A 24,679-nucleotide genomic window follows, 5' to 3' on the forward strand; every position below is an offset into this window, starting at 1 on the left:
CATATTGGCCAGGTTGGTCTCAAACTCCTGACCTTGTGATCTGCCTGCCTCAGCCTCCCAAAGTGCTGGTATTACAGGCGTGAGCCACTGCGCCCGGCCTGAGTTCTTTCTACTTTTCTTAAGGTTGAATTTGCATTTTCAAATCTGTTTATGAAATCTTCCATGGAGCTTCATTTAAAATGATATTTCTTTGCTTCCTCTGCATCAGCAGGATGAGCAGCCGTCATTAATTCCGGTCATGCATGCTGGCGATGGAGAGGGCAGGAGTGGCCACAGGAACCAACTCCTTCTACATGTGATGCTCTCCTTTTCAAAGGATTGCAGGATCATAAAAGACTTACTGCTCTCCCTATGCCAGTCACAATTAATCATCCTTTTGATGATCCGTAAAGCCCATCATAATCTTACGGGGGCTGTGACTTGAGTTTTGCAATTGATATCTGGAGACCTCTCTGCAGGTTGGGCTGAGGGGAGAGTGGAGAGTGGGAGAAGCATTTCTTGGAGAATAGGCAAGGATGAGAGGAGCAAGAGAGAAAAAATGCAATAGAGAAAATTTCACTTTAAAAAGCATTACTTAGATTGAAGGCTACATATGACATCCTAGAAATTCTTGAGCTCTGTGCAAATCATCGGGAAAATTGACAGAATGATGGCTGCTCTGAAAGAAGTTATTTTAGTATCAAGAAGACAATGTCAAGCCCTTACCAGGGGCTGCGAGTATGAAATTTCAGTTAGGGTCCACACTGAATAGGAGGCTACTTTCTCGCTCATTGTATATACTTTCCACCGATTCAGCAGCTGGAATGCAAGGCCCGAGCTGAATGGTCCTGCCAGAGTCTCTCTCTCAAAGGTCTTGCTCTTGAGGAAACAGTCTGCCTAGTCAGGAGTTGACACGCCTTGGCTTCCTGAACTGCCTGGCTGTGTGCAGTGTCTTCAGACGAAACGCGTGGACAACAGGGAAGCTTCAAGGCAGAACAGAGGGTCCACAGAAGGAGGGCAGGAAGTGAGGAAGACAGACTTCGTAACTCAACAATTCTACATCTAGGTCGACTCCAGAGCCCGTGGAGGTCACCACTACACCGTGATGCAGCATTCATTACACGCCAGCTGTGGCCAGGGCCACCCACATGGTTAAGTGCTTCTGCCCTGCACAAAGGGGCCTTCCAAGACGATGAGTGGGGCTGAAATCTAGCAGAGTTCTTCTGCTTGCCAAATGCTGGGCCCCAAAGCATGGATCGGGAAGGGGAACTTCCTCTGATTCATCGGCCGGAGGTGGTGCCTTCTTAATTCATCTGTGCAGAGGGACTCTTTTTCTAATTTGTAGGAAGGTGCTAGCTGGAGCCCTGGCTGCTATATGTAGTACCCTACATAAATGATCTCATTGAATCCTGCAACAGTCTCTCGTGTTAGACACTGTTATTATCTCCATTTTTACAAATGAGGAAATTTAGGTAAAGATAGGTAAGTGATTTAACCTGGGCATGGTGGTGGGCACCTGTAATCCCAGCTACTCAGGAGGCTGAGACAGGAGAATCACTTGAACCCAGAAGGCAGAGATGCAGTGAGCCAAGGTGATGCCTCTGCACTCCAGCCTGGGCAACAGAACAAGTCTCTGCCATTCAAAAAGAAAAGAAAAGAAAAGAAATTAGCTGGGTGTGGTGGCACATGCCTGTAATTCCAGCTACTCGGGAGGCTGATGCAGTGGAGTTGCTTGAACTTGGGTACCAAGTACCAAGTACTTGCCACATCAGGTACCAAGACAAAGCTGGGTCACTGCTTGACTCTCAGAGCTGAAAAACCTCACTGGAAACTGCTTAAAAGCTAGTTCAATAATTATTCCCATGATTTAATTCAAGCACTTAGTTTTGGAAGGTGAACAAATAAAGCCTCTTAACTTGCTACTTACTGTGCTAAAGTTTGAATGAATTCCAACAAACCATTTTCTCCTTCTTTTCCTTTTCTATCTATGCCAATATCTGCCAAATGCAACTTCACCAACCAAGGAGCAGCTTCCATCAGACCTTCAATTTTCTTCTTGATTCCTATAAGAAAATCAGAACATTTTATTATTTTTAGGCAATAGTTCCCTTGTTTATCACCAACTAAGCTGACTTTATTCTTTTAGATTGTACTTTACTGGGCGTGTGTGAGTAGATGCATTTTGCAATACAGTCAAGGAAATACTGTATATATAATTTTTTAAGTCCTTGTTTTATACTCAGTACATCCTTCCTTCTTTGGAACAAGAAGCCCCAAATTACTCTGCATGAAAGGAAATTCCATCTAAGATTTAGATTGTTGCCTTTACTTTGAAGAGGAAAACTGATGTCTCTAGAAATTTCCTGAAGGAAGATGAATGAGTTGCCCACTGATCTAGGGGAAGTGATAGTTTTTATGAAGGAATTCAGCCCTTTAAAGGAGCCTGAAAAGCTGTTACCCTTTTGAGCACTGAAAGAGAACATCTGAAGGAGAAAGGACCATCCTGCCTTTGTAGAATTCATGACTGGGTTCAGATCCTGGCGTTGGTTCATGCTTGTCAGTCTACACAGCTGTTGTAAAGAGTCTATTGTCAATCCTGGTCAACAGCATCAGGTCCACATTTAATTTATGTCAGTTCAAGTTTAGGAGGTTGGCAAAGAAAAATATAGCGGGGATGGATGGAAGAGAAATAATCATGGTCATAATGTGGGCTCTTTCACTCAGTAAGTACAAGATGGGAGGTCGGAATCTGCAGCCCCAAATTCAAATTTTTCTGGGGGCCTACAAGTGTTTAAAGTTATATGCACCCCCTAAACACTAACCAACTACTTCATCTGGACCCAACTGAAGAAAGACCAAGTGATCTGTTCCAAAACTGGGGAAGAAACTGTGTGGGGACATGGAGATAATATGCCTAGATATTACAATGCGTGGGTAATTTGTGGAATTTTAAAGAATCATTTAACTCTACACTAATTTTGTCTGCCATGCTGACTTGAGAGCCTAACCCTGGGGCTAGACAAGACTTGAATTCCTTCAGCATTTACCAAATATTTTCAAGCTCCTGTTATGTGTCAGGCAGTGGTGTAGGTGCCAGAGATCCAGCAGAGAACAAAAGAGACAAAAGTCCCTGCCCTTCTAAAGCTGACATTAAGTGAATGTTAACTAGCATGGTTAGAGCAAGGAAGAGAGCAGCGTCAAGGAGAATCAAGCATTAAGTTTTCAAGCCTGGAGGGAAAACTTACTTTTCAGGAAAAGGAGATAAATGTGGACATCAGGCCTTCCTAGGTTGCCAGTTGGGGAAAAAGAGTAGAAAGTATGCTTTTTAAAAAAGGATTTGGTTGGTTTCTTTAGACATGAATCTAATCTGCTGGATTGTTGGATGAAATAGACAGGATTGGCCGAGTGTGGTCGCTCACGCCTGTAATCCCAGCACTTTGGGAGGCCGAGGCGGGCAGATGACTTGAGGTCAGGAGTTCGAGACCAGCCTGGCCTACATGGTGAAACCCATTTCTACTAAAAATAAAAAAAATTAGCCGGGTGTTATGGCTACTTGGGAGCCTGTACTCCCAGCTACTTGGGAGACTGAGGCAAGAGAACAGCTTGAACTCAGAGGCAAATGTTGCAATGAGCCGAGATCACACCAGTGTACAGTCTAGGTGACAGAGCAAGACTCTGTCTCAAAAAAAAAAAAAAAAAAGGGAAAGAAATAGGCAGGATTTATTTTCCTTCAGAACACAGTTGGAGGGACGAATACTGGCCCATCCTTTGGTTTTATTAAGGGGAAGCCTAACTCGCCTAAATCTTATTTGTCCTTACATCCTAGGCATGGGAATGATAGCAAACAACAGCTGTCATGAATAACAGTGATACATTATTCATACTAGAACAGTATCTAGCACACGGTAGGTATTTCATAAATGTTTGTTGAATGAATCAACGAATCAATGACTAATAGAGTATAAAGTGCAGTCATGTTATGCAAACTGTATCTCACCGTTCGGTGCTTTTCCAAGTACAGTGTTGCTAATAATGCCTTGAGACCACTTGTGAACAGAATGAAATACGCTTTTTCTATTTGTAAAATCTCTTCACAAACAAAAATGCCTTTGAAAATGTAAGTTGACTGCGTGGAATGATGAACGATGTGGATACCGATCACATGTGGCATCCATTTCTTTTTGTCCCCTTCTGGCATGACAGAAAGCAGCAGTGGCCAGTGGAGCCACGGCCAAAGGCCAAAAGCTGAATTCCTTTACAGCTGCTCAGCTTTGTAAGGAAAGACACGGTCTTAGCTATCTACATCCCTAACTTAGCCAGTGTGGCACAAACGTGTGCCCTTGTAGAGGAAGGGAGTTCCAGGCCTGTGATTGGCCTGGTACAACTGCACTCCTGCAGAAAAAAAAAAAAAAAAAAAAATCAAAATCTCCCTCCAGCTGTTAAGACAGGTCATAATGTCATCTCCGCTCATGAAAAATAACCAGTTTGGAAAATGCTAGTCTAAACCACTCTCCAGAATCTAGACCTCTAATGAGTTACGGAGGCCCCGTCAGACAACAGGAAGGCCAGCATTGCTCATGACAGGAACTTCCTGCTCCAGGGCTTTCACCAAGTTCCAGCAAAACTGAATTCTTTTCTCTAGGTTGAAAACAAATTCCTTGGAGTAAGGGTGGGTATGTGCTCAGGCCCTGGTAATACTTGATACACCCAAGCTGTATTCACCTGCAACCAATTTTTACCTAATCTTACATTTCTTTACTTTGAAACAAAAACAAGCTCACCAACAATGACCATTTTCATTTACCCCCTCCGTCTGGGAGAACTCAGCAGTGGCACAGCTATGCCTGCTTGTGCCCAAGAGGCAGGGTGGTGTAGTGGGACATGGAACCTCCAGGTTTAAAACCTCTCTCTGGAAAACGCTAAGACTCCTTGGAAAGTCACCTGACTTCTCTGAACCCTAATTTCCTCTGGCAAAATAGAGATTATAATACCCATCTCTTAGAAGTACTGTGAGGATGGCTGGGACGCACTGTGAAATAGCGGTGGTGAAGACATGTAGTACACAGTTTTACTGCCTCGCTTACCAGCATCATCTCTGGATTTCATGTCACCAAAACACTGGACTGGGAGCCACCTGGTGAAGAATGTTCATGTGCAAGGCGTCCTCCCTTCTATCACTCTCTCCCTGGCTCAGGAGGACAGCGGCACGCCTTCCCTGGAAGCCACTCCACAGATCCAGGATGGACCCACCCAGCCTTCTGCTTCCTCTCATTTTCTCTTTGGCCAATTGCCAAGCTTCCCCAGTTGTCCTGGACTTCGGAATCTTTCTCACCACCCTCTTTTAACTGGCTACTAGGTCCTGTCAATTCTCTCCCTTCTAAACGTATTGAGACTCCATCTTTCCATCACTGTAGCCTCACTTTTTCTTCTCTGACCTGAACCAGTGTAAAAGCTTCCTGCTTTTCCTACTGCTCCCCTCTCATCCTTGACTCCCAGCACCACTCCTTCAGTGGACCTCGTCAGACACGATGAGAAGCCCTCTGATGTTGATGAGATCTGGGAGATCGTGGATAGACTGTGCCTGATGGTGGAGGGGAAGACAAACAATAGGACAGAGAGGAACAGCTCATTGGTGGAAATGCCTTCTCTGAAGGCCCGCAGGGCAAAGGTACCCAAAGCACGGTCGTCACAGGTGTTGATATTGTCATGAACCATCACTTGCAGGAAACCAGCTTCGCAGAGGAAGCCTACAAGTACATCAGCGGGACGCAGTGGTTCATGCCTGTCATCCCAGCACTTTGGGAGGCTGAGGTGAGAGGATAGCTTAAACCTATGAATTTCTGACCAGCACGAGGAGCATAGAGACCCAGTCTGCACACACACACAAAAAAGCTGGCCTCGGTGATCACACCTGTGGTCCCAGCTACTTGGGAGGCTGAGGTGGGTGGATTCCTTGAGCCTGGGAGGTCAAGGTTGCAGTGAGCTATGATCACACCACTGCACTCCTGCCTGGTCCACAGAGTGAGACCCTATCTTGAGAAGAAAACAAACAAAAAAAAGAAGTACTTTAAAGATGACATGAAATCAGTGAAAGGTGAATTTGAAGAGGAGAGATCAGAAAGAGCAAAACTTTTTATGACAGGGCTGCAGAGCAAATCAAGCAATTTAAAAATCGCTGCTAATTTTAAAAACTACCAGTTTTTTTTTTTTTTTTTTTTTTGAGTGAGACGGAGTTTCGCTCTTGTTACCCAGGCTGGAGTGCAATGGCATGATCCCGGCTCACCGCAACCTCCGCCTCCTGGGTTCAGGCAATTCTCCTGCCTCAGCCTCCTGAGTAGCTGGGATTACAGGCACGCACCACCATGTCTAGCTAATTTTTTTTTTTTTTGTATTTTTAGTAGAGACGGGGTTTCACCATGTTGACCAGGATGGTCTCGATCTCTTGACCTCGTGATCCACCCGCCTCGGCCTCCCAAAGTGCTGGGATTACAGGCTTGAGCCACCGCGCCCGGCCCAGTTATTTTTTGATGAAAACATGAATCCAGATGGCATGGTTGCTCAACTGAACTACCATGAGGACGTATGTGATTTTCTTTAACAGTAGTTTAGAAATGGTAAAATATTAACAGATTTGGCAATGACTTTGAATCTATCACCTACCATCATAAATGGCTGCTGCTTGTCACCCACAAAACACCACGTCTTAAGATAAATGGGCCCTTCATTTATTTCAACTGTGATTTAGGAGGAGTGGAGGCCTTGTTTTTTGCTTTTTGTTTTCTTTCTTTTTTTTTTTTTTTTTTTTTTTTGAGACGGAGTTTCGCTCTTGTTACCCAGGCTGGAGTGCAATGGCGCGATCTCGGCTCACTGCAACCTCCGCCTCCTGGGTTCAGGCAATTCTCCTGCCTCAGCCTCCTGAGTAGCTGGGATTACAGGCAAGCGCCACCATGCCCAGCTACTTTTTTGTGTTTTTAGTAGAGACGGGGTTTCACCATGTTGACCAGGATGGTCTCGATCTCTCGACCTCGTGATCCACCCGCCTCGGCCTCCCAAAGTGCTGGGATTACAGGCTTGAGCCACCGCGCCCGGCCCTTGCTTTTTGTTTTCTTAAGAAAAAAATGCATCATTCAGGTTGTCTAAAAATAAAATGCATTTGAACTAAAACAAAAGCCTTATAACTAGTCTCCCATCCTCTAGCTAGTACTCTCTCTAAAGCATATTTTGCAAAACTGCCCAAGATGCTTTTCAAAAACCCAGCTCTCACGATGCTACCATCCTGCTTCAAAACCATCGTGGCTCCCGCTTTGCACACAGGAGAAAATCTAACTCCTAAACTCAGCATTCATGGCCTTCCGTCATGTGGGTCCACTGGCCTTTTTAGTCACATTTCCAGTCACTTTCCCAGTGACTGCTCTGCGGCGAACGTCACACCTCCGGACGTGACGCCACACACCTTTCTCTTCTGAGCCTTTTCTCATGCAGTCCCCCTGCCTGGAACCTTCTCTCTTACACAGCTGACAAACTTCTTCTCATTCCTTCCAACGAGAGCCTTGTTTCCTAAATGGGCCAGTACCCAGAGGTCAAGTGTAAATTTTCATGGAACCAGCATCCCCCAAAGAGGCTCTGTATATCCTTCACTCGCTGGCCTCTTCTGGGACCACCAGAACAGGTGGGCATCCTACATTCTGGGGGCATCAGACTGTTCTGCTTAACCGCTACTCAAATGTTCATCTGTGAATGCCAGGCCCTGGTAGGACCTTCTCCTTGTGGTTGAATTATTTTGTTTAACTTCTTAAAAATAGCTTCTTTCCCTCGATAAGGAATGTAATTTCCAGTGTAAGTCCTAGTTATAGAAACCAGAACATAAACTCTGTTTGCGTGATTATAGGTCTTAAAAGGGCAAAATGTAACTAGAGTTTGATGATTCACACCTCGGGCCTTGGGACCTTTCTATAAAGGTTTCCATTGTTTAGCATCCTAGGATAAAATAATTTCAGGACTACAGCCAGCAATTTCCTGTTTTGGAGCTAATAAAGCTGTGTTGAAGATTACATCTTGACCTTTGAACTTGCTCTTTGCATTCCTTAATGCCACTGATACTTCTGAGGACCGTGGCTATGATACAAGCGACAATACCCTATCTGGGGAAGTGTATTTGCCACTTGGACGGCATGATACTGTAGTAAAGTTCTGATCAGTCACAAGTCTGGGGACATACCACTGTATGGTTGGATTTTTGCCCCATGTACATGCCTAAGTCACTCACCAGCTCTCCCTGTCCTAAATCCTCCAAAACTGAAACAGTTTTGGAGGCTGTCTGTGGGGCTTGGGCTGGGAGTAGAACAGGTACAGGTGACAGGATACCCCCCAAGTCCTCACTGGGTCTTTCAAGAGCTTTTGGGACCTGAGGCAACAAGGCAGCACTGGCTGAATGGGGTTCAGAGAAACCATCTAAACTGAGGTTGGCTATTCCTGGCAACATTACAGTGACTTCCAGTCGTCAGCTATCTTCTGTCTATTCATGGACCTCACAGGTTTGTGACTAGGCATAGACTGAGCCAGACATCACCCACTTGAACACCAATCAACTTCCAGGCCCACGATTCCCAGTTCCTGTATCCCCGTGGTACAGAGAGCCATGGGGCTTAGAGGTGGCCCCGCTGAGTAGAGAAGAAGACAGAGAAGCCCGAACAGAAATGGGACTGGGTTTTGCCTGTTCTGTGGTTTTCAGAGCAGAGAAGAGGCATCTAGGAGCCTCAATCTGCTCTCTGATTTTCTTCACTGTGCGAAATAAATCAAGAGCAGACAATCTGATTTTTTCAAGCCCAGAACAGTGGTTCTCAAAGTGTGACCCTTGGACCAACAGCATCAGCACCCCAGGAACTGGACAGAAATGCACACTCTCCAGCCTTACTCAGACCTAGTCACTCAGGATGTGGGGGGTGGCGCCCAGCAATCTGTGTTTTAACAAGCTGGCTGGGTATCTCTGAGGCTGCTCAAATTTGAGAACCCCCGTTCCAATAACTCTTCATTGTCAGGGATGCTCTGTGTCAAGGCTGATTTGGACAAAAATCTTTAATTCCTGCAAGCATAGAAAGAAGATATTTTGCTTCCTTCATCAACTTATAAATGATTGCTCAACATAAAACTGTCAAGTTCTTGTAATGATTGCTCCAAATGTTCTTATCACTCCAAATGAGAGGAATAAAAATGGGCATAAGGTTTCCACATGGGGATTTTGCCTCAGTGGCATCGTGGGGACAACTTTCCAAGCTGCAGGCCAAAAGCGTCTTGTTCACAAAGAGGCTGGCATGGAAATTGACTGTTTCCAATTAGAGCCGAATGGAAACCAATGGGACTTGTCACCCAGGAGGCTGACATAGATCAGCTCAATCTGAATCTTTACTTAGAGACAAGCAGAACTCTTCTACCAAAGGCCAAACTCACCCTTCAAACACTTTATGACAGCAAAAACAACTGTCCAATGTGGGAAGCTGTTTTTAAATTTGCTTTGTAAACTCTGGAAAGCATGATACTAGTCTGCCCTGAAAGGAAGCTATAAAATAAGTATAATATTAGAACAAAAGGATTTGAGGCAAACAGTTCCTTGGGAAACAAGAGACTTCAATGGCTCCCAGTGTCTACTGGGTCAAGTACAAATTCTCCACCTGACATGCAAATTCTTCCTTACTGTGACCCTCCCCTCTTGCTAAGGGCTGCCCTACCCACGTCCTCTGGTTCTACCTAAACCTGCAGGCTCACGGCTTGCATTAAGGCCCTTCTTCCTCATTTAAGTCCTTCCCCACCTAAGTCTTTCATTTTTTTTATTTCCATAGGTTATTTGGGATAGGTGGTATTTAGTTACATGAATAAGTTCTTTAGTGGCGATTTGTGAGATTTTGCTGTACCCATCACCTGATCTATATACACTGAACCCTATTTGTAGTCTTTTTTTTTTTTTTTTTTTTTTTTTTGAGATGGAGTTTCACTCTTGTTGCCCAGGTTATAGTGCAATGGCAGGATCTCGGCTCACCACAGCCTCCACCTCCCGCATTCAAGCCATTTTCCTGCCTCAGACTCCCTAGTAGCTGGGATTACAGGCAATGTGCTACCATGCCCGGCTAATTTTTTGTATTTTTAGTAGAGACGGGGTTTCTCCATGTTGGTCAGGCTGGTTTCAAACTCCCAACCTCAGGTGATCCACCTGCCTTGGCCTCCCAAAGTGTTGGGATTACAGGCTTGAACCATCACACCTGGCCCATTGTGCCATTTGTATGCCTTTGCATGCTCATAGCTTAGCTGCCACTTATGAGTAAGGACATATGACGTTTGTTTTTCCATTCCTGAGTTTCTTTGCTTAGGATAATAGTCTCCAGTCTCATCCAGGTGGCTGTGAATGCCGTTAATGCATTCTTTTTTATAGCTGAGCAGTATCTCATCGTATATATGCACCACAGTTTCTTTATCTGCTCATTGATTGATGAGCATTTGGGTTGGTTCTATGTTTTTGCAATTGTGAATTTTGCCACTATAAACATGCATGTGCAAGCATCTTTTTCTTTCTTTCTTTCTTTCTTTCTTTCTTTCTTTCTTTTTTTTTTTGAAACGGAGTTTTGCTCTTGTTACCTAGGCTGGAGTGCAATGGCGCGATCTCGGCTCACCACAATCTCCGCCTCCTGGGTTCAGGCAATTCTCCTGCCTCAGCCTCCTGAGTAGCTGGGATTACAGGCACGTGCCACCACACCCAGCTAATGTTTTGAATTTTTAGTAGAGACGGGCATATCTTTTTCATATAATGACTTACTTTCCTCTGGGTAGATATCCAGTAGTGGGATTGCTGGATCAAATGGTAGTTCTACTTTTAGTTATTTAAGGAACTTCCACACTGTTTTCCACAGTGATTGTACTAGGTTTCCATTCCCACCGGCAGTATAGAAGTGTTCCCTGTTCACTGCATCCATGCCAACATCTACTGTGTTTTGATTTTTCGATTATAGCCATTCTTGCAGGAGTAAGGTGGTATCGCATGTGGTTTTGCTTTGCATTTCCTTGATTGTTACTGATGTTGAGCATTTTTTCATATGTTTGTTGGCCATTTGTATATCTTCTTTTGAGAATTGTCCATTCATGTCCTTTGCCTACTTTTTGATGGGATTGTTTGTTTTGTTCTTGTTGATTTCTTTGAGTTCACTGTAGATTCTGGATATTAGTCCTTTGTCAGATGTCTAGACTGTGAAAATTTCTCCCACTCTGTGGGTTGTCTGCTTACTCTGCTGACTATTCCTTTTGCCATGCAAAAGCTCTTTAGTTTAATTAAATCCCAGCTATTTCTCTATTTTTGGGTTCTTGGTCATGAAATCCTTTCCCAAACTAATGTCTAGAAGGGTTTTCCCAATGTTATCTTCCAGAATTGTTATAATTTCAGGTCTTAGATTTGAGTCCTTAATCCATCCTGAGTTGATTTTTGTGTAAGGTGAGAGATACGGATCCAGTTTCATTCTTCTACATGTGGCTACCCAATGATCCCAGCATCATTTGTTAAAAAGGGTGCCCTTTCCCCACTTTACGTTTTTGTTTGCTTTGTTGAAGATCAGTTGGCTATAAGTATTTGGGTTTATTTCTGGATTCTCTGTTTTGTTCCATTGGTCTATGTGTTTATTTTTATACCAGTATAACGCTGTTTTGGTAACTATGGCCTTATAGTATAGTTTGAACTATGGCCTTAGTATCGTAACTATGGCCTTATAGTATAGTCAGTCTGGGCACTGCGGCTTACACCTGTAATCCCAGCACTTTGGGAGGTCGAGGCGAACGGATCCCCTGAGATCAGGAATTCGAGACTCGCCTGGACAACATGGAGAAACCCTGTCTCCACTAAAATACAAAAATTAGCCAGGCATGATGGTGAAGACCTGTAGTCCCAGCTACTTGGGAAGCCGAGGCAGGAGAATTGCTTGAACCCAGGAGGCGGGGGTTGCAGTGAGCCGAGATCACGCTACTGGACTCTAGCCTGGGTGACAGAGCCAGACTCCATCTCAAAAAAAAAAGAAGAGAAAAGAAAACAGAAAAGAAATCAAGTAAAGTGATGCCTCCAGATTTGTTCTTTTTGCTTAGTCTTGCTTTGGCTATGCAGACTCTTTTTCGGTTCCATATGAATTTTATAATTGCTTTTTCTAATTCTGTGAAGAATGATGGTGGCATTTTGATGGGAATTGCATTGAATTTGTAGATTGCTTTTGGCAGTAGTCATTTTCACAATGTTGATTCTACCCATCCATGAGTATGGGCTGTGTTTCCATTTGTTTGTGTCATCTGTGCTTTCTTTAGCAGTGTTTCGTAGCTTTCCTTGCAGAGGTCTTCTGCCTCCTTGGTTAGGTATATTCCTAAATATTTTATTTTTTGCAGCTATTGTAAAGTGGGCTGAGTTCTTGATTTGATTCTCGGCTTGGTCGCTGTTGTATAGAAGAGCTACTGATTTGTGTACATTAATCTTGTATCTGGAAACTTTGCTGAATTCTTTTATCAGTTGTAGGAGATTTGTGGAAGAGTCTGTAGGATTTTCTAGGTAAACAATCATATCATCAGCAACAGTGACAGTTTAACTTCCTCTTTACCAATTTAGATGCCCTTTATTTCTTTCTGTTGTCTGATTGCTCTGGCTAGGACTTCCAGTACTATATTGAAGAAGAATGGTGAGACTGGGCATCCTTTTCCTGTGCCAGTTCTCAGAGAGAATGCTTTCAACTTTTCCCCATTCAGTATTATGTTGGCTGTGAGTTTGTCATAGGTGTCTTTTGTTACATTAAGATATGTCCCTTGTATGTGGACTTTGCTGAGAGTTTTTTTTTTTTTTTCTTTTTTTTTTTTTGAGACAGAGTTTCACTCTTGTTACCCAGGCTGGAGTGCAGTGGTGTGATCTCGGCTCACCACAACTTCCGCCTCTGAGTTCAATAAATTCTCCTACCTCAGCCTCCCGAGTAACTGGGACTACAGGCGTGTGCCACCATGCCCAGCTAATTTTTGTATTTTTAGTAGAGATGGGGTTTTACCTTGTTAACCAGGATGGTCTTGATCTCTTGACCTCGTGATCCACCCGCCTCGGCCTCCCAAAGTGCTGGGATTATAGGCATGAGCCAACATGCCCAGCCTGAGAATTTTAATCACAGAGGGATACTGGATTTTGTTGAATGCTTTTTCTGCATCTATTGCGATGATCATGTGATTTTTGTTTCTAATTCTGTTTATGTGATGTATCACATTTATTGCATATGTTAAACCATGCCTGCATCCCTGGTATGAAACTCACTTGATCATGGTGTATTATCTTTTTGATATGTTGCTGGATTCAGTTAGCTAGCATTTTGTTAAGGATTTTAGCATCTACGTTCATCAGGGATGCTGGTCTATAGTTTCCTTTTTTGGTTATGTCCTTTTCTGGTTTTGGTATTAGGGTGATACTGGCTTCATAGAATGTTTTAGGGAGGGTTCCTTCTTTTTCTATCTGCTGGAATAGGGTCGATAGGATTGATATCAATCCTTCTTTGAATGGTAGGATTCTGCTGTGAATCTTTCTGGGCCTGGACTTTTTTTTGTTGGTAATTTTTTTTTTTTTTTTTTTTTTTTTTTAGATGAAGTTTTGCTCTGTCTCCCAGGCTGGAGTGCAATGGCATGATCTCGGCTCACTGCAACCTCTGCCTCCCAGGTTCGTGATTCTCCTGCCTCAGCCTCCTGAGTAGCTAGAATTACAGGCGCCTGCCACCATGCCTGGCGAATTTTTTGTATTTTTAGTAGAGAGAGGGTTTCACCGTGCTGGCCAGACTGGTCTCGACCTCCTGACCTCAAGTGATCAGCCTGCCTTGGCCTCCCAAAGTGTTGAGATTACAGGTGTGAGCCACTGCACTTGGTTGAGATAGTGGGTTTCTGTTGTGTATGGCACCCAGTGTGTGGTACTTTGTTTTGGGAGCCCGAGCAGAAGTAAGTCCTTCCTGCCTTCAAGGAGTGGTTCCAAGGTGCCCCACTGGAGAACCATTCTCTGTTGAGCCAGCTGCAGTGATCAGACGGTACGTCCTTGGGGCAGGAATCAGGGATATTCCTCACTACATCCTTCACACACTAGCCTAGAATGGGCTCCGAGGAAATTTTATTCCAACAATGTGTACTGAAAGAATGACCACAGGTGACCTGCAGTTCTCCAAGGCCCCTAACCTCTTTCCTGGAAAACTGTAAGACACTTGACTCCCCCGGGGGGTTGGTGGGAGAGTTCATATGGCTCACGAAGATCAAAAGAAGCAAGCCTGGAAGCTTTGTACCAAGTTTTAGTAGCTGAAAGGGATTATAACTTGGGTCTCAACAATGCTGTTATTTAAAAGCTGAAGGATGAGTAGTTGTATTGCCTTTTTTTTTTTTTTTTTTTTTTTTTTTTAACTTTTCTCTCAAAACTATCCACCTTCTAAGGGGGTTTAACACCGGCAAGGGCTACATAGGAATGAAGGAGGTGGTAACACCTGCCAGGGCTACACAGGGGTGTGGCACACAGGAAGAGTCACATTAACAAAGGGCTTCATAGTCAGCTTCTGGTACTGTTGCCTAATGACGTTATGCAGGCATTCGCTGGGTCTTGTATGTGTGTTAGGAGAGTTATCTCATTAAATATAAAGTCTTCGAATAGTATGCAGTCTATTTTAACCTTCTTTGCCATTAATTAATTTTTGTTTTTAAAATTAGGGAGGCTCAAGAAATAAGAGTGGTCAGGGCCTGTCCTCAGCCTTTAGAGGGTCTGAAACTCCCAAACAGACCTTGACCCAGTGGTTTTTCTGCAATGCTGGGTTAGCTGCACTGTGAGATGCTAGACGCTCCTTTGTTCTTTTACCACTTTATGGTAAAAGATGCTGAGATGCCAAGTTAGGACTGGTGACCCAGCGTTCCTCTCCCCTTTAAGGTCATCTAGCCCAGTGCAGGGCCACCTGTCCTGAGATGCTGATTATACTTATCTTCACAGGAATCCCAACTCATTCCCATGGAAGAATTTTTGGCTGAAAATATTTCCAAATGGTAACTATGTTATGGACTGGATGTTTGTGTCACCCTAAAATTCATATGCTGAAACCCTAAATCCTGATGTGATGGAATCAGGAAGTGCAGGCCTTTGGGAGATAATTAGGTCATAAGTGTGAAACCCCCATGAATGCGATTTGTATTCTTAAAGGAAAATATCTTGGGCCCCTAAAACCACTAAGGAAAACTCAAATTGGAAACTGTTTAGCGCAAACATACCTCCCGTTCTATCCAAAGTCACTCCTGTGCTCACCCAAATAGATGCTTATCTGATTTCCCTCCTTTGGAAAGGCTAAGCAGATACTCAGAATAATCTAACAGTTTGTGTATTCCCTATCTGTGACCTGGAAGCTCCCTCCCTGCTTTGAGTCTTCCAGCCTTTGCATCAAGTTGTCCCACCTTTCCAGACTGAATATATTAATTGATGTCTCACATCTTCCTAAACGTATAAAACCAAGCTGCGCTTGACCTCCGTGAGCACATGTCGCCACGACTTCCTGAGGCTGTGCCTCGGTTGCGTCCTCAACCTTGGCAAAATAAACTTTCTAAATTCACTGAAATCTGTCTCAGATTTCCTGGGTTCACAGTACTTTTAGAAAAGAGACCGCAGGAAGCTATCTAGTCTTCTTCCCACTGGAAAAGAAGGGCCGTCTGTGAAGCAGCCCTTCCCAGACACTGAATCTTCCAGGGCCTTGATCTTGGACTTCTCAGCCTCCGGAATGGTGGGGAATAAAGGTTTGCTATTTAAGCCACTCACTTTGTTGTATTCTATTCTAGCAGCCCAAGCTGACTCAGACACTGTCAAAACCAAATGATAACCTCGCCTGGTTCTTTTTTTTCCTTTTAGTAGATTTTCCAAAAATCTAGCTCTGCCCAGTGGAAAGGCTATATTAATATCAGATAACGGAGACAGTCTGATCAATTTCCTTACTTTATAGTTTCACTTGACATTCTAGATCATAAGAATTTGTAATTTGCTAATTCAATGAGATTTCACGGAGGAGTTATAAGGATAATTTCCAAGACAGAAAAAGACCATAGAAAAAAAGATTAATATTGAAGAAGAGAAAGCCAAAGGGTGACAAGCTTCATTACAAGGGCCAGTTGCCCTCTGCCAAGCTCATGGTAGAGAAAAACATGAAACGGACTAAAATAGAACAACACAAATTTATATTAGCCTCCATAAGCAGTTTCCCAAAGACTGTGGTCATGACCATGTGGTGAAAATCTTACATCATCTCTTTAGAATTTCAAAATGGTAAAGCTGGGGTAGAATTTAGGATCCTGTGAATGAAAAGTTCTCATTTTGCAGAAGAGGATTCTGAGAGCCAGGTGTGAGTGGAAGTGTCAGGAATAGAATCCGGGTCCCTAACACTTAGCTGCCATCTTTAATACTTAGCTTCTTATTTAGTTTAACCCAGTTCAGAGGTTATAGAGTTGTTGATTTCTTAAAATTCCTTCTGGATTACACAGTTGCTGATCCTAAGTAACAGTCATAGGATGGAAGTCTGTGAGCTGAACTGATCAGATCCCACAGGCTCTTCATTGCAGAGATTACTCCCAAACCAGCTGAGGCGCCATGACTATTTTTGGGGGGAGGGGAATGTTGAACATGTCAAGGATGAATTCCTCTAATGGCAAAGCCATTTGGTGTTTGGTTTACATGAAAGTCACAAGACACTGAGTGTTCTTTTTACTCCACTTGCATTTTTCCACGTTTGATGCAACTACTTAGTAGTGGAACACACAGCTCCTGAAAGGAGGAAGTGACTTAGAAGATGAGGGAAGTGGAAGGAATAGTTGAAACAACAAAAATACCTTTGTTATTCTTTTTCTTCCCTGAAGTAGCTTTCACTGTTACAGCTTCAGACGATTTTGTAATCTGGTTCATAGTTGAACTTCCTCTGTTTGGCTGGTTGGAAAAAAAAAAAAAAGATTTTTTTTTAAAAAAGCAGCCTGTTCAAAGTCAAATGAAAGGGTTTCTGACACACCTTGATGCTGGTTGTGGCCTTTATTTTATGTTCACTTTACCCAGAGATATTTATCACCAAAGAGAATGATCTGACCTCTTGTCAAGATCACATTCACTTCAGTTCAGTCCTGTGGTTTTGTGTTTTTTTGAGATGAAGTCTTGCTCATCACCCAGGCTGGAGTGCAATGGTGCCATCTCTGCTCACTGCAACCTCTGCCTTCTGGTTTCAAGTGATCTTCCCACCTCAGCCTCCTGAGTAGCTGGGATTACACGTGTGCATTACCCCACCTAGTTAAGTTTTTGTATTTTTAGTGGAGACGGGCTTTCACCATGTTGGCCAGGCTGGTCTTAAACTCCTGACCTCAAGCGATCTGCCTGCCTTGGCCTCCCGAAGTGCCGGGATTACAGGTGTGAGCCACCACAGCCAGCTCGGTCCTGTGGCTTTTGTGTTTCTTTCCTTAAAGTTTCAGGATGAACATGCAACCAATTAAAGCCCAGAAACCATCCTGCCAGCCTTGTGTTACTTCTGCTTTACATTCCAAAGCTGCCCTCTTTAAAAGTGACTCCAAAGCCCTGGAATTAATAAAAATGTAGCAGGGAGGAATACTTTGTTGGCATGTTTAAAGCAACATATTATAATATATCACTCTGGAGTCATTCTAGACTCTTCCTTTCCCTTGTACCCTACATCCAATCCGTTAGGAAGCAGAATAATGCAGAGTCTGACTGCTTCTCATTGCCTTCCCTGCTAATGCCTTCATCTCACCTGGGTAGACAGCTCTCTCCTAGAGAACAATGGTCACCCAACAGGCCTCCCTGCCCACCCTTACCCTTTCCTGCCCACAAGAAGAAAAGGGAATAATGTAAAAATGAACATTGTGCTTAGATTTCGATTCTACTTATTCTGCAAGATCTTGTATTAAAAAGTATTTTAGGCTGAGCACGGCGGCTTAAGGCTGTAATACCAGCACTTTGGGAGACTGAGATGGGCGGATCACTTGAGGTCACGAGTTCAAGACCAGCCAGCCCAACATGGCAAAAGCCTGTCTCCACTAAAAAACATAAAAATTACCCTGGCGTGACGGCGCATGCCTATAATCCCAGCTACTCGGGAGGCTGAGGCAGGAGAATCACTTGAATCTGGGAGGTGGAGGTTGCAGTAAGCTGAGATTGCCCCACTGCACTCCAGCTTGGGTGACAAAATGAAACTCTGTCTCAAAAAAACAGATAAAGAAAAAAAAATAAATTTGTATTTATACACCATAACAAGTAATTAAGATTAAGAAAACAAACTTGGGTTTGATCCAAGATGGCCGATTAGGAGCAGCTCATGATTGCAGCTCCCAGTGAAAGTGCAGAGGGTGAGTGGATACCTCATTTCCAGACAGATTTTCATTGCCCACAGACCAGGAGATTCCCAGGCGGAGGAGCCCCACGGGTAGCCAGTGTGTCTGGTTTGGCCAGCAAGGCTGCTTTGCAGGCGCCCCGGGGCGGTGGTTTTCCATACAAAATACATGGGTCTGGGCACCATTTTAGCTGGTGATTGGAGCTCTGGGAAGACAGAGTCACCCATTCATCTGATTAAAAAGGGGACTGAAACAGGGAGCCAGGCCAGGAGATTCCTGGGCAAAAAAGCACCATGAATCTCAGTGCTGCTGTTTCAGCCAGTGCAGTGGGTCACCGCATGGGAAATCACAGATCCCGGCACCTTTTCAACAGGTGACTGGAACACCTGGGAGAGAGTCAAACGTTCAACTAAAAAAAAGGCTCTGAGGCAGAGAGCCTGGTGATCAGGCTTGGCTGGTCCCATCCCCACAAAAAAAACAGCAACTGGAAATGCTCTGGGTTGAGAGTTTCACAGCAAGCACAGCTGAACCCGGGAAGGTCCAGCTCTATGGAGGAGGGGCGTCCGCCATTACTGAGACACTCCACCACTAGGGAGGTAATCCACCATTGCTGAGGCAGCCCACCATTGCTGAGGCAACCAGCCACTACAGAGAGAGTCCACCATTCCAGAGGTGGGCCAGCTTTGCCGAGGCAGTTCTAACTACACCTGTATAAACAGGACTGCAGGGAAGTTGACACAGCAGCTGGGCAGAGCCCACAGCAGCTCAGCAAAGCCTATGCAGACAGACAGTGACTAGGCTGCCTCCTCACTGGGCAGGGCAGCCCTGATAAAAAGGCAGCAGCACAATGAAAACTCATAAATAAAGCCCTGACTGCCTGGGACAGAGCACCTGCAAAAAAAAAGGGGGGGTTTATGAGTTCTGCTGCAGCAGACTTAAATGTACCTGCCCAGCAGCTCTAAATGAACAACGGAGCTCACAGCTCAGCACTTGAGCTCATATAAAGCACAGACTGTCTCCTCAAGCAGCTCCCTGATGCCCGTATATCCAGAGTCACCTCATAAAGGAGAGCTCAGACTGACATTTGGCGGGTATCCTTCTGGGACAAATATAACAGAAGAATAAACTGGCAGCAACCCTTACTGTTCTGCAGCTGCTGCAAGTGATCCCCAGGCAAGCAGGGCCTGGAGTGGACCTCAGTAGTCCTACAGCAGAGGTGCCAGACTGTTAGAAGGAAAACTTAAGAAACAGAAGGAAATAACTTCATCATCAACAAACTGGACGTCACTCAGAGACCCAATCTCAAGGTCAACAACTACAAAGATGACAGGTGGATAAATCCACAAAGATGGGAAGAAACCAGCACAAAAAAGTTGAAAGCACCCGAAACCAGAACGCTTCTCCTCCTACGAGGGATCACAACTCCTCACCAGCAAGGAGAACAAGGCTGGATGGAGAATGAGTGTGATGAATTGACAGAATCAGGTTTCAGAAGGTGGGTAATAAGAAACTTCTGTGAGCTAAAAGAACATGTTCTAACCCAATGCAAAGAAACTAAGAACGTTCAAAAAAGATTTGATGAAATGCTAACAAGAACGGACAACCTAGAGAGGAATATAAGTGAATTGATGGAGCTGAAAAACACAACACGAGAACTTTGCGAAGCATGCACAAGTTTCAACAGCTGAATTGACCAAACAGAAGAAAGGCTATCAGAGGTCAAAGATCAACTCAATGAAATAAAATGAGAAGGCAAGATTAGAAAAAAAAAGGGTAGAAAGGAATGAACAAAGTCTCCATGAAATATGGGATTATGTGAAAAGACCTAATCTATGTTTGATAGGTGTACCTGAATGTGATGGAGAGAATGAATCCAAGCTGGGAAATACTCTTCAGGATATCATCCAGGAAAACTTCCCCAATCTAGCAAGGCAGGCCAATATTCAAGTCCAGGAAATACAGAGAACCCCACAAAGATATTCCTCAAGAAGAGCAACCCCAAGGCACATAATCATCAGATTCACCAGGGTTGAAATGAAGGAGAAAATGCTAAGGGCAGGCAGAGAGAAAGGTCAGGTTATCCACAAAGGGAAGCCCATCAGACTCACAGCAGATCTCTCAGCAGAAACCCTATAAGCCAGAAGAGAGTGCGGGCCAATACTCAACATCCTTAAAGAAAAGAACTTTCAACCCAGAATTTCATATCCAGCCAAACTAAGCTTCATAAGTGAAGGGAAAATAAAATCCTTTGCGAACAAGCAAGTACTCAGAGATTTCATCACCACCAGGCCTGATTTACAAGAGCTCCTGAAGGAGGCACTAAACATAGAAACGAACAACCAGTACCAGCCACTCCAAAAATAAACCAAATGGTAAAGGGCATCAACATAATGAAGAAACTGCATCAACTAATGGGCAAAACAGCCAGCTAGCATCAAAATGGCAGTATAAAATTCACACATAACAATATTAACCCTAAATGCTAATGGGCTAAATACCCCAATCAAAAGACACAGACTGGCAAATTGGATAAAAAGCCAAAACCCATCAGCGTGCTGTATCCAGGAAACCCATCTCACATGCAAGAATACCCAAAGGCTTAAAATAAGGGGATGGAGGAAGATTTACCAAGCAAATGGAGAGCAAAAAAAAAAGCACGGGTTGCAATTCTCGGCTCTGATAAAATAGACTTTAAAGCAACAAAGATCAAAAGAGACAAAGAAGGATATTACATAATGGTAAGAGGATCAATGCAACAAGAAGAGCTAACGATACTAAATATATACACACGCAATACAGGAGCACCCAGATACATAAGGCAAGTTCTTAATGACTTACAAAGAGACTTAGATTCCTACACAATAATAGTGGGAGATTTTAACACCCCATTGTCCATATTAAACAGATCAATGAGACAGAAAATTAACAACGATATCCAGGACTTGAACTCAGACCTGGACTAAGAAAACCTAATAGGCATTTACAGAACTCTCCACCCCAAATCCACAGAATATACATTCTTCTCAGTACCACGTTGCACCTACTCTAAAATTGAACACATAATTGGAAGTAAATCACTCCTCAGAAAATGTAAAAGAACGGAAATCGTAACAAACAGTCTCTCAGACCACAGTGCAATCAAGTTAGAACTGAGGATTCAGAAACTAACTCAGAACTGCACAGCTTCATGGAAACTCAACAACTGGCTCTTGAATGTTGACTGGATAAACAATGAAATGAAGGCAGAAATAAAGATGTTCTTCATAACCAACGAGAACAAAGACACAACATACCAGAATCTCCGGGACACATTTAAAGTGTCTCTAGAGGAAAATATATAGCAATAAATGCCCACATGAGAAGCAAAGAGAGATCTAAAATTGACACCCTATCATCAAAATTGAAAGGGCTAGAGGAGTAAGATCAAAAAAAGCTCAAAACCTAGCAGAAGACAAGAAATAACTAAGATCAGAGCAGAACTGAAGGAGATAGAGACACAAAAAAACCCTTCAAAAAATGAAAAAATCCAGGAGCTGGTTTTTCAAAAAGATCAACAAAATAGACAGACCATTAGCCAGATTAATAAAAAAGAAAAGAGAGAATAATCAAATAGATGCAATAAAAAACGATAAAGGGGATATCACCACAGATTCCACAGAAATTCAACCATCATCAGAGATTATTACAAACAACTCTATGCACATAAACTAGTAAACCTGGAAGAAATGGATAAATTCCTGGACACTTGCATCCTCCCAAGCCTAAACCAGGAAGAAGTCGAAACCCTGAATAGACCAATAACAAGGTCTGGAGTTGAGGCAGCAATTAAGAGCCTACCACCCAAAAAAAGCCCAGGTCCAGATGGGTTCACAGCCGAATTCTACCAGACATACAAAGAGGAGCTGGTACCATTCTTTCTGAAACTATTCCAAATAATCCAAACACAGGGAATCCTTCCCAAATCGTTTTATGATACCAACATCATCCTGATACCAAAACCCGGCAGAGACTCGGCAAGAAAAGAAAACTTCAGGCCAATATACATGATGAACATAGATGCAAAAATCTTCAATAAAATACTGGCAAGCCGACTGCAACAGCACATCGAAAAGCTTATCCACCATGATCAAATAGGCTTCATCCCAGGGATACAAGGCTGGTTCAACATATGCAAGTCTATAAACATAATTCACCACATAAACAGAACCAAAGACAAAAATCACATGATTATCTCAGTTAATGCAGTGAAGGCCTTTGACAAAATTCAACAGCCCTTTATGCTAAAAACCCTCAATAAACTAGGTATTGATGGAATGTATCTCAAAATAATAAAAGCTATTTATGACAAACCGACAGCCAATATCATACTGAATGGGCAAAAACTGGAAGCATTCCCTTTGAAATCTGGCACTAGACAAGGATGCCCTCTCTCACCACTCCTATCCAATATAGTACTGGAAGTTCTAGCCAGAGCAATCAGGAAAGAAAAAGAAATAAAGGGTATTCAAATAGGAAAGGAGGAAGTAAAATGGTCTCTATGTGCAGATGACATAATTGTATGTCTAGAAGACCCCATTGTCTCAGCCCAAAATCTCCTTAAACTGGTAAGCTACTTCAGCAAAGTCTCAGGATACAAAATCAATGTGCAGAAATCACAGGCATTCCTATACACCAATAACAGACTTAAAGAGAGCCAAATCAAGAATGAACTGCCATTCACAACTGCTACAAAGAGAATAAAACACCTAGGAATACAACTAAAAGGAACGTAAAGGACCTCTTCAAGGAGAACTAGAAACCACTGCTCGATGAAAGAAGAGAGGACACAAACAGATGGAGAAACATTCCATGCTCATGGTTAGGAAGAATCAATATCGTGAAAATGGCCATACTGCCCAAAGTAATTTACAGATTCAAAGCTATCCCCATCAAACTACCAATGACCTTCTTCACAGAACTGGAAAAAAACAACTTAAACTTCCTATGGAACCAAAAGAGAGCCCGCATAGCCAAGTCAATTCTAAGCAAAAAGAACAAAGCAGGAGTCATCACACTACTGGACTTCAAACTATACTACAAGGCTACAGTAATCAAAACAGCATGGTACTGGTACCAAAACAGAGATATAGACCAATGGAACAGAACAGAGGCCTTGGAGGCAACACAACATATCTGAAACCATCCAATCTTTGACAAACATGACAAAAACAAGCAATGGGGAAAGGATTCCCTGTTTAATAAACAGTGTTGGGAAAACTGGCTAGCCATGTGCAGAAAGCAGAAACTGGATTCCTTCCTGACACCTTACACAAAAATTAACTCCAGGTGGATTAAAGACTTAAACATAAGACCTAACACCATAAAAACCCGAGAAGAAAATCTAGGCAAAACCATTCAGGACATAGGCATAGGCAAGGACTTCATGACCAAAACACAAAAAGCATTGGCAACAAAAGCCAAAACAGACAAATGGGACCTAATCAAACTCCACAGCTTCTGCATGGCAAAAGAAGCAGTCATTACAGTGAATCAGCAACCAACAGAATGGGCAAAAATTTTTGCAGTCTACCCATCTGACAAAGGGCTGATACCCAGAATTTACAAGGAACTAAAACAGATTTACAAGAAAAAAAATAAACAAGCGCATTCAAAAGTGGGCGAAGGATATGAACAGACACTTTACAAAAGAAGACGTACATGAGGCCAACAAACATAGGAAAAAATGCTCATCATCACTGGTCATTAGAGAAATGCAAATCAAAACTACACTGAGATACCATTTCACGCCAGTTAGAATGGCGATCAATAAAAAATCTGGAGACAACAGATGCTGGAGAGGATGTGGAGAAATAGGAACACTTTTACACTGTTGGTGGGAGTGTAAATTAGTTCAATCATTGTGGAAGACAATGTGGTGATTCCTCAAGGACCTAGAAATAGAAATTCCATTTGACCCAGCAATCCCATTACTGGGTATATATCCAAAGGATTATAAATCGTTCTACCATAAGGACGCGTGCACACAAATGTTCATTGCAGCACTGTTTACAACAGCAAAGACCTGGAACCAAACCAAGTGCCCATCGATGACAGGCTAGACAGGGAAAATGTGGCACATATACACCATGGAATATAATGCAGCCATCAAAAACGATGAGTTCGTGTCCTTCGTAGGGACATGGATCAACCTGGAAATCATCATTCTCAGCAAACTGACACAAGAGCAGAAAATCAAACACTGTCGTGGACCGTCCGGGACGGGTAGGCACGTCTGCCCGGGGGTCTCTCGACCTGCAAGAGGGTCCCAATACCTGGAAGAGGGAGTGTG

At 43.3% G+C, this 24,679-nt stretch overlaps 1 protein-coding gene across 2 annotated transcripts in view; it reads right to left on the reverse strand.

The window, feature by feature from the left end:
* Positions 1-24,679, reverse strand: part of LOC101029016 (uncharacterized) — a 62,410-nt gene that overhangs the window by 14,858 nt on the left and 22,873 nt on the right. For both annotated transcript variants that reach the window (XM_010330414.3, XM_074405372.1), the window contains exons 5-6: positions 16,852-16,945; positions 1,907-2,042 (exon numbers count right to left, since the gene is read on the reverse strand). In XM_010330414.3, the coding sequence (XP_010328716.3) occupies positions 16,921-16,945 (25 nt within the window). In that variant the 3' untranslated portion in view covers positions 1,907-2,042; positions 16,852-16,920. The remainder of the gene's footprint in view (positions 1-1,906; positions 2,043-16,851; positions 16,946-24,679) is intronic.

The sequence above is a fragment of the Saimiri boliviensis genome, chromosome 9, assembly GCF_048565385.1.
Source record: "Saimiri boliviensis isolate mSaiBol1 chromosome 9, mSaiBol1.pri, whole genome shotgun sequence".
Lineage (NCBI taxonomy): Eukaryota > Metazoa > Chordata > Mammalia > Primates > Cebidae > Saimiri > Saimiri boliviensis.